Source organism: Barbus barbus (assembly GCF_936440315.1).
Source record: "Barbus barbus genome assembly, chromosome: 28".
NCBI classification, from domain to species: Eukaryota; Metazoa; Chordata; class Actinopteri; order Cypriniformes; family Cyprinidae; genus Barbus; species Barbus barbus.
The window spans coordinates 13907035-13918620 of NC_136756.1; the positions used below are offsets into that span (position 1 = coordinate 13907035).

General features: G+C 36.5%; 1 protein-coding gene across 1 annotated transcript in view; it reads left to right on the top strand.

The window, feature by feature from the left end:
* Window positions 1-6232, top strand: part of LOC306847884 (LIM/homeobox protein LMX-1.2) — a 65551-nt gene extending 59319 nt beyond the window's left edge. The window contains exons 8-9 of the mRNA XM_079382110.1: window positions 2974-3132; window positions 4962-6232. Of these exons, the coding sequence (XP_079238236.1) occupies window positions 2974-3132; window positions 4962-5119 (317 nt within the window). The 3' untranslated portion in view covers window positions 5120-6232. The remainder of the gene's footprint in view (window positions 1-2973; window positions 3133-4961) is intronic.
* The last annotated feature ends 5354 nt before the right edge of the window (window positions 6233-11586 follow it).

Here is an 11586-nt window from a genome sequence, read left to right on the forward strand (position 1 = left end):
CCACCCTCCCAAAAAACAGGGCGAGCGACACAGGCGATGACCCCTGGTCGCTGTAGATTAGGTCGAAAAACGAGTGCAGCTCTTGTGTGAGGAGGAAGTGTGGAGGTGGACGAATTAATTTACAACATAAGCGCATTGAAGTTGCCTCCACTTTGACCGATACACCCACCCCGTTCCCTCCTTTGCTGGAAGCAACCCAGCATCCCGGTTTCAGTAAAGCGGTTGTCTCAAGTTGCCATGCAGTCAGGCGCAAAGGATGAGCCATTGTGTGTCTGTGATCTTCACACTCACAGAGTTCACAGACTTCACATTTATAAGACCATCTGTTTCTGGCTTGGCAACATTCCATGTATTAACACCGTTTTTTAGGCTAATTTTTCATTTGAGAGTGTTAAAGAGCTAATCCGTCAAGTAACGTCTTTTTTGGACAGTTAATATTTTGTTGAGACAATCCAACTGCGCTTCTGTAACAGATGAGTTTGGATGAGACAGTCTGGAAAATAGAAATGTGAAGACTATTATTCCAAGCTCTACGGAGGAGGACAAATGTTTCCTCTACAGCTCAAGAGTCTTAATTCCTGTACAAATATTTGTTGTAAGGCCTTGGAGTCCATTCCTCCATCAGTCATATTTATTTCTTCACTCTCTGCGTTTGTCTTTAGAGACTGTGGAAATAACCATAAAGCAGTTTAGAGATAAAGTTTGAATACAGAGAACACATTTTCCTCTTATGGCTGTGTTTGATAAAAGTACTTGTACTTAATTTTAATAATCAAAACATTTAATTCCTACTATACTTTATGTACATGCTAATAACATTGCTTAATAAATTTAAGACCTTGAAATTAATTTTAACACATGCTCTATTTACATTTTAAATTCTTAAAGCAATTTTTGTTGTTGTACTTCCCAGAGCAAAATTTTTAGAATCAAACATATTAATTCCACTGAATATATGTGGCTTATAATATTTTTTAGAATATTTAAGACCTGTTAGCACATTTTATTTACATTTTCGATTCTTAAAGAGACATATAAACACAATTTTTGTTGTTTGAGATAAAAGCTAGTCTTCCTGTCTTTATTTGGTGTAAAACCGAGGATTTATATTGACATTTTATTGCTGAACAGACCCCCTTGTTCCCGCTCTCCTGCAAAGCCATAATCCAGGCGATCACTGAATCATTTTCTGTGATAAACCACAAGCAATAATACTTTTATTTTATAGACCGATGTTGGACTATTCTCACGATGCATTCATTTATGGAGCTTTGACTCTGCTGTGTAGAGCAAAAAGACCACTGTCGAACGTCAGAAGTGTAAAGTCATCACATTGACACTAGTTTCTCTCTGTTTGCTTCAGCACTTTTGTGGCCTTTGGCTGTGTCACATTTAATGGGATAATTCAAGTCAGATAGTGATCCATCTTTGGTCATGAACCTTACCCTCATGAACCAGTAGAAATGTTTTCTCAGAGAAACAAAAGAAAATGATAGGGTGATGGAGACGCTCGAGAGAGACAGCTAGGTGTAGATGAACTATTCTGGTGGTCTGAGATATTGAGAAGTCTTGTGAAGTCAGACTCCCCTTTGGGAAATACCATAGCGGTCTCGAGTAGTCCATGATGTCATGAATCATGGAATTGGGCTGGAATATGTCATCCAATGGAACCCCACGGTTAATACATCGTTATATATGTTATCGTAAATCCTATCTGTCTTGGTTATAAGTGTCAACTTTCCAATAGTTTCAGCTATGGGGCCAGTGATTGGTGTGAAAACATTCTAGAAAGGACTTGCTGCGTCATGTTGTGGTTCAAGAGTTTTTCAAAGTTTTACCGCTACCACACAACTTTATGTATCTGGGTCAGTGAAAGCAAGAAAAGTAAAACCATTTATATTAAATAAAAAAAATAAAAAACAAGCTTTGTAGATGAAGACATACTTAGTGGATGGTCATGAAAACCTTTGTACCACCTTTATACAACTTTACACCATAACAAAAAGTTTCAATTGAATTTTATTTTTATTTTAAAATATGTTTATAAGTGAAATTTTGTTAAAAAATATCATAAAAAAATAATTCATAAATATTATTTTTTATAAAGTTGCACACATGACGTTTTACAGCCTTAACTGGCCTTGTCTTGTCATAAAACGTTCAAATTATTTAATATTTAAAAATAATTATTGATATACATTTATAAGCATTTGCATTGGTCCTCTCTAATATATATATATATTGGTTGGACCACTTTTGATTTGGTAGACATTTTTATACTTTTTATTTTATTTTTCATTGTTTTATTTTAATTTTAAAACTTTCTTTCTTTCTTTCTTTCTTTCTTTCTTTCTTTCTGTCTATCTTTTTATTTATTAGTTAGTTATCTAGTTAGTTATCTTTTAGTTTTAGGTAGTTTTTAATGATACTTTTACTTGAAGAATCATGGACTATGGCTTAGCAAAGTGTCAGTGTGGTAAAACTCAACATCAGATGTCTGCATCAGAGTAGAAGATGTAATGGAAACTTGTGGAAGCCTGTAGAAATGAAATACAGACATCTTTCTTGTGAGAGCTCACCACTCAAAAGCAGAGGGCTGAGATGGTGGGCTCCAGACTGGAAGCCACAAGAGTCATTCCTAGCCCTCGGCATTGAGTATGACTCATAGAGTACTGCCCTATAAGTCTGGTGTCATAGCATCTTCTCCTGCTACAGAATAAGAGTGTTTCTTGTTTGTTGGTTTTCATGAAATTCAACTTGATTTCGAGGCCAGATGCCAGACCCAGCCTTGATTTTTGGAGAAACCCAATCCACTAGAAAGAACAATTCTTACTAAACGAAGCATAAATGTTTTGCATTATGTACAGTTGTTAAACTAACTATGCTCTCCAGTTCGCAGAGATGATGTCAGTCATCCCTACCGTGAGAATATCTCAAAGGCTGATCAACATCGACTTTTTTTTCCCCTTCCAGAGGTGATGTCCAATCGGATGGAGGGAATGATGAACTCCTACACGCCATTGGCTCCAGCCCAACAACAGATGGTTGCTATGGAGAACGGTTACAGCACCGACCCCTTCCAGCAGGGCCTCACCCCTCCTCAAATGCCCGGTGACCACATGAACCCATATGGTGAGCATCAACCCATGAGCTCTGTCATGTTTGCTCCCTGAAGCTGAGGCATGTATTTGTACCACAAGGTTCACAGAATGCAACCATACCACCCTTCTTTCCTCATGAGATTACACAAATGCACCACTTTATTTTGAAGTTTTCCTTCCAAATGAATTCAGTGTGTTTCAAAACCATACTCGCCCCATCCACTGTTCCCAGAGCGACCTGTTTGGTTTATTCGGCCGGGTCTCATAGGGATTAATGGTGTAGTCTGTTATGCTGTGTGACACTGTCTATTGGATTTTTGTTAAAGAGCCGAACGATGATCTGTGGTGCGCCATGTAAAACAACAGTGGTTAACCATGATGACTGACGCACAAAGTACCATGGGAAAGCATCCATGGGTCTGCTAGCAAAACAACACATTGAGCGAAACCATTGAGAACTAGCCACATTCGTCAAAATTTGGTATAAAGTTTGGGTAAGAAGCAAACTGTAATTCCTCAGAGTGAGGCTGTTTCTGCACAACTCCAGTTGTTCTCAGTTTTATTGACATTAACTTCAAGCATTAGCCACATAAATCTGGAGACATCGGTCACAAGCAGCCTAAGAACAGGTCCCAAGTGTCTTGTCATTCATTCTCCTGAATGGCAAGGCCCAAATCCCCGGTCTCATCACACTCCAGCTTGGGTTTTATGGGAGAACAGCAGGGACAGACAACATTGCCAGCTCATTAAAAAACCATAGCCCATCAACCTGTCACTGTCTTGCGGAATGGTGTCATTAAGTACTGGAAAGCGTATTACAGCTAACTGTGCCCACAAGGAAAATGGTAGAGCGGGAATATTAGCTCAGAAGTAAACATTTGCTATTAGATCGGTTGTTAGTGAGAAACAATTTACTTGAACAATATACAATTGTCTGGAATGTGGGAACCCATACAAATATATTTCAGCAGTCATAAATTTTATGTTGTTTTTGTGAAGATTGACTCTTAATTATTATTTTAGGGAATATATATATATGTGTGTGTGTGTGTGTGTGTGTGTGTGTGTGTGTGTATTTACAATGATATTTTAAATTATATGAAATTTTAAATTTTACACAAACTCTTCACGGTCTGCAAGGGTCTCTTTATGACATCACTTCCTATTTTATTTTTTTTCTGTATGTTTCAGGGTTATTATAGTGAACTAAATCTAAAACTGAAACTAAATCTAAAAATGTTAATTTGTTACTTGAAATCAGCTACCTATGTCAACATTTCTCATCTATATACTAAAACTAAAACTGAAATAGAAATAAAATATACTATATCTATCATCTATCTATCTATCTATCTAACAACAAAATGGCAAAACAATGACAACAAAATTACTAAATCTTTAACTAACATTAAAATTAAAATGGAAAGTTTAAATATAAAAACTGATTTAAAGTGTTAATAAAAGCAATAATAGTTTCTTTGTGATACAAAAATAACACTTATATGTTTCTGTATGTTGGCTGAATCATGTTAAAATGTTTATAATAATAACAATAATAATAATAACAATAACAATAAAAGATTATGCTGAACTGACAATTTTTTTTCAAGAATTTATTTATTTATTTATTTTTTTTCAATGAGGCTTTTTTTCTTCATTATGAAGACAGTTGTATCACTCTGACATTTTTGACTCTTAAAATACATCAAAATGTATTTTAATACAGAAATGTAAAACATGGTCATCACAAAAGTTTATTTAGGTCATTGTAAATATTTAATGTATGTTTTAATAAATCAATAGATTCAGACAAAAAAGATCATCATATTGACCCCTGTTTCCTCTTTTCTCTTACCACAGGAAACGACTCGATATTCCACGACATTGACAGCGACACTTCATTGACCAGCCTTAGTGACTGCTTCATGGGCTCGTCCGAGGCGGGCTCAATGCAAGCGAGAGTTGGGAACCCCATCGACCGACTCTATTCCATGCAGAGCTCCTACTTTGCTTCATGAAAATCTAAACAGACAAGGAAAGGCAAAAGTGGGTCACTTCGCTGCAGCTCACAAGTCAGACGCCACCTATCAAGGAAATACAACAGACTCGTCAACAAAGCTCAAAGACGAAACATCTTAGATAGACAAACAGGCAAAAACAGGAAGGACAAGTGAACTTGAAGACTTACGTCCTTATTTCTCTGCAGTGAAGCGCCAGCTCTGGACACCCAGGTGCCTGAGGCTGAGATTTTTTTTCTAGTTACTTGTAGATTGTTTGTACATGACTTTCTCAGAAGTAGCATTTCATCTTATCCTCATCGACTTCTGGAAAAAAGGAGTATTGATGTACAGTTTGACGTCACTGTAGCATCAAGCCTCGACTTATGATTTCCTGCCGGGAGAGGCGGAAGATCAAGACACAAAGCTCATAATGCATGAATCCATATCTTTGTGGTTGTTATGTTAAAAAAAACCTAAAATGAAAGAAAAAAAAAATCTTGTGTTGTTCAGATGTTAAAAATGTGATGTTCTGATTCATAAGTTCCTCCTTTTCATTATGTTCAGCATTGCATTTTTATCACTTTGATAGGTTAGCCCTCTGAAAGACGATGTAGAAAAGCTTAGAGGTGGAGATATGTATAGTGTATCTGCATTTGTAAGTATGTTAGTGTGTGTGAGTGTGTGTATGTGTGTGTTCCAGTCTCCTCGGCCTGTGTGTGTGTACGTGTGTGTGTGTGTGGGTGTTTGTACGATGGTAAAGTACTGCTATTGAAAGCTCAAACCATGTGTATATATACTTTTCCCACACAAATCAGTTGTGCATGTTAAAAATGGAGATCATTCTATTTATTTAAGTAAAACATGCTTTTGAAGGTACTTAAGAAACTGAAAAGCTTTATTTAAAAAGGAGAAAATCATGTTTAAGTAGCTGATGCATTGATTTCACACCACACTTTATGTCTTTTAATTAGGAAAAACAGTGTATCTTTATTCCAGCAATGTACATCTGCAAAAAATGTGCTATTTATTTGTTTCAGCCCTGACATTGCCGAAAAAAAAGCATTTCCAAATGCGAAGATTGCTAACTTGCCAAAGTCTGTTGGTACAATGAATAAAGTCCTTTTCTCCTTGATTTTGTAGCTTCCACAAGACTAATTGAGTACATTGTTTATTATTTACATAATGTAGATTTCATTTATTTCTCTTTTAGTTACTGATATTTCATTATTTAAATTTTAAGATTTACATAAAGAATTTATTTCCTTAATATAAAATATTTTAATATTTTATTATAATACAGAAAACAAAAAACTACAATAACAATGATACTAAAATAACATTGGATTGAAGCACTGCCATGCTTATAAACTGTTTTTGCTCTATTCTGATTTTTCAGAAATTGTATTCTTATGTTTAATATTTTTTTAATAAGTAATAGATTATGTGTACAACTTCCTAAATTATAATTAATATTAAATAATAAATAATTGTTTAATTATTGGGAACATACTGTAAGACTTGCCTTAAAATATACCTTCAAATATAATAAGAAGGAATAATAATTAAAGAAAACAATATAAAAACAACAGACGACTAAAATATTAATGACATACTCCGACTAAACAAAAACACACAATGGTGCACACATTTTAATGCATATTCCATCTGTCACACATGACTAATTATGAATCCCTGAGTGGACGTTTTCTATGAAGTCAATATGTTTACCGGAGGATATAATTTGTCTTCTTACAACAATAGGTTTTGAGTTACTGGAGATGGGAACAAAGCTTTGCGAGCATGAGTCACACGTGCTCCCTAGTGTCACACGATCACGCATCACATGCCACACACTGAGCTCATGCATGCATGTTGGTACAGCAGTGGGAGCTTTTGCTTTCCAAGTCACGGAGGTCGTAAATTAATCCAGCGCAGGTATGGATTCCTCAGCAGGCAGAGGCCTCGAGGCCAGATCTAACAAGCCGGCCCTCTCTGATGATCAGGTGGTGGTGTATCTCTCCCCTTATCTCGCTCTCATCTGCCATCACAGGTGTTAGTAGGTGTGGTTGTTCATCTAGTCTCTGTCAGAGCAGGTCTTATCAGCAGATCCACCCCAGGAAACCCGCCAAGCCTGGATCTACAGTGACAACGCAGCTCCTCGCATGCAAAGAAGGGGGAAGCGGGTGGCACTCTGTTCGACCCGCTGACCTCTGTGTGGCTTCCTCTGGAAATGCATTGCTGTCATTCCTTTCGATACTGACCACCCACGTTTACTCAAACCTTTGCATTTCAATGAGGAGTGGAATCAGTTATTTGAGAATTCAGTTGTAAGCACACAGGTATATTTGTAGCCATAACCAACAATACATTGTATGGGGCAAAAGTAACGATTTTTCTTTTATGCCAAAAATCATTAGAATATTAAGTATAGATCATGTTCCATTAAGATATTTTGTAAATTTCTTACCATAAATATATCAAAACTTAATGTTTGATTAGTAATATGCATTGCTAAGAACTTCATTTTCTTTTTAACTTCATCTTCTTTTTCTCAATATTTAGATTTTTTTGCACCCTCTGATTGCAGATTTTCAAATAGTTGTATCTCGGTCAAATATTGCCCTATCCTAGCAAACCATACATCAATGGAAAGCGTATTTATTCAAATTTTAAAAAAATTACCCTTATGATGTCACAGATCGACCAGGCTCTGAGTCCACCCAATCACAGTGAGCACTTTCACCAGAGTACTAATGAGCACACCTGCACTGAATCATCACCTCATCACCAGTCACCATAAAACCACACACCTCACAACCATCAGACGTCCAATCTCGTACCTGTGAAGTGGACTCATGCATGCGATCGCATCTATTGAGCTGTTACCTACCCAAGTGTGTACTTCTTGTATTCCTTCCAAGTGTTGTTGTCATCCGTGTTCAGGATCCAGATCCTTCCTCCGAGTCTCCGTCCTCCCCGAAGTGAGGTGTGTGGCACCGCGATCATCCACGAGCTCCTGTCAGGATCCCAATAACCAACAGTCAAGTATCCAGTCATCTCACAGTCTCTACAGTCTGAATGATTCCAGTCATTCATCTGCCAATGGTGGTGGTGGTGATGAGGATAAGACACATGCCTTTGGTGTGAGAGATGGTGGTGGTGATGGCGCAGTGGATAAGACACATGCCTTTGGTATGAGAGACCCGGGTTCGAATCCACTGTGAGACACCAATGTGTCCCTGAGCAAGACACTTAACCACTAGTTGCTCCAGAGGCGTGCGACCTCTGACATATATAGCAATTGTAAGTCGCTTTGGATAAAAGCGTCAGCTAAATGAATAAATGTAAATGCAATGGTCATCTGCTTTTAATAAACTCACCTTTTGTACCATCTCTCTCGTGTTGAGTCCCCTTCCGTAACATATGACTGGTTTTGTGGTCCATGGTCACAAACTGTATCTCAGGTTACATCTGGATGAATTTGACAACACATCTATTCTCTGTTTTGGCCTTTTGTCCATACTGAGACAGAATTTTTGTCCACAGCTTTCTTAAGATGCTCTCCCAACTGGAGTAGTTGTAGTATTTACAGTGAAAACGAAGCATTCGAAAATGGTGACGCATATTGTACCCACATATATGGTTGTACCAGCATTGTGTAGTTTGGACAAACTTCACCTTCAATCTTCCTGAAAAGATGTCGCAACAGCTGTCCTGCAGCAAAAAATAATGATGAAAATATTTTTCAATATTGCATTTTAGTACCATTTCAAATGAATAAAAGCTTACAACAATAGCATCATATTTACTATTTTTTTAATAAACTGTAATATTCAGGATGGTCTAGTTAATTTCTCATTCTAAAGAAAAAACGGACACTATCAGAAAACTGGCTTTTTTAACGTTACAATATAATGGAAGTGACAGATCTTTTCTTATGTACGGAGACATATATCTGAGTGAAACGGATTATTGAAAAGTAAAAATGTAGATCAGGGACTTGGATCAGTCTATTGGTTGTTGATTGGATAGAGGCAGGTGTGAATGCAAACTTGTGATCAGTTATGGAGGGCTGAAGTTTAATCAGACTAAATGATTGGAGAAATATGGCATACATAGAAAGAAGTCTGTCATTTCACCAAAAGATCGAGTTGAATTTAAAAAATAAATTAAGAAATGAACATGATGAATCGCATGAATGAAATCCATGTATGAATCATAACAATAGGATTAATAACATGCATTTAGAAAACTTCCATTTCAATGTGACTTTAAGTGAAATGTGGGACATTCCCCTGGTAAAAAAAGGAATATAAAAAAAAACATTTATTTCATACTTAGTATAGTTCCAATCTATTAACATATTACTGGCATATCACGCGAGACTGATATAAAAATTATAATTAAACTTAATTTGGAGTACTACATGTACAACGCACATTTATTAATATTAAGCCTAAAATATGTTTTAATGTCACTATTGAGGAGAATTGTATGATCTTTGAATAATATCGGTCTTTAAATGAAGTTCCTAAATATAAGTTAGGAAGGAGCGAGCCCATTTTATCTTTCAGTCAACAGCCAGAATATATTAGCAGCTGCTTACCTGTCTCCAGTCTCAGCTGTTCCAGCATCCCTCCATGCACTCCCCAATCTTCACCTTCATCTTGGGTACCTTGCCCTTTGTTATCATGCTATATTAAGTCTCTGTGGGGTTATATCAGAGCTTGAGTTGAAGCTGCTTCATCGAGCACCTCATCAGTGGACAGCAAGCCAAATAAGTTTAACCGTAATCTCCTAAAGACTAGAAGTAGTATACTAATAGTACAGGTGCAAGGTATTTTTATTAAGTACATAAATATGTCAATGTATTTTTAGTATACTTAGCATGAAATAGATGTATTTCAAATACAATTTAGTATATTTATTTCCTCCTATTCTCCCATTCATTTTACAAGAGTGATTCATAATGTTTCTGGTACATCAGTTCAACAGATCATTCAAAGCTAGTTTAGATTAATGATTCATTTGTGGTTCATTCCTCATCTACCAATAATTTAGTGGTTAAAAACAAATTTAGATAACGTCCCCTCAAGCATTTGAGTAAAGGTGTGCATCATGTGTGAGTGTTCTGAGCAAGTGACACACTTCAGGTGGGACTGTGTGTTTACACTAAACCTAGAGGGGTCATTTATTAATAATTTATCCAAAAAGAGCTGAACTGCATTATTAGAACAGAACTCTTCAGTAAACTATGCGGAAGTCATGCTTTCAAAGCAAGGTTCCACTTTCTCTTTCACTTTTTGCATGCATGATTTTGTGTAGACTAAAAGGTTGAAGCCGTTGTTTATACTCACTGCTTATGTTCTCTATCTGGTAATTATGATGTGGTTTAAGAAGCTTTCTTGAGATCTTAAAGTTAATAGTTTCATCACAGTAGTTTCATTACAAGATTAAGTATGGGTTTGAAACTGCATGAAGGATGCCCACTAGCATGAGAACCAAAAACAAATTATACACATATTCTGTGTACTTTCATATTGCCTGTATATGTATATATTGTGCCATATGTTTTTTTCTTTCTATTACAATGATTTAGGCACATGAATTAATTACATTCTCAGGGGATATTTTTAGCCAACGCTTTTGCAATGTTGGGGTCACTTTCTGAGGGCCCTGAGAGGCTCTCTGAGTTCTGCGGTTTAAACATTCGAAGGGCTCTAGCAAATATATGATTATTGAGACACTTTCCAGCGCATAAGTATATTACTGTAATTCTTATTAAGTTGTTAAATTAGCTGCTAAAAAACCTGGGAAACAAATTTTACCTGTACTATTATTTGATATGATATGATATGATATGATATGATGTGATGTGATGTGATGTGATGTGATGTGATGTGATGTGATGTGATGTGATGTGATGTGATGTGATGTGATGTGAGGTGATGTGATGTGATGTGATGTGACGTGATGTTATATTATATTAAACATGTTCTAACATGGGTGCTAGAATGCAAAGTGTGAGAGATTTATCTGATCTTATATTTATATATCTTTGCATATCACATCATGTTGTTTGAATCTAACATTTCCACACAAAGACCTGCATTGTCACATATAACGCTAGGAAGCATGGGCCACCCTTTAATCAGAAACACAAAACCTCTGTACCACTCAGCTCATATGTCACAAATTAGAGTGTAGCTAATTGTGTCCAAACAGAGAGTGAACTATAGGTGAATACAGGTCCCACTGACTGACCAGAGAGCGATCCATACCCCTCCTCAGAAAACTTTGGATAGGACAAATGGGGTGGCCCAAGTAGACAAACATCTCCCCTGTAACATGAGCAAAAACACACACACTGAAACAGACAGCAGTAGTTTAACCAGTCAGCTTTTCACACATTCTCTCTTCAACTTCTCTGGCTCCACGTAGGAAATTAGCCCTCTGTGACAATATTTTTGTTAGATTAACTCATT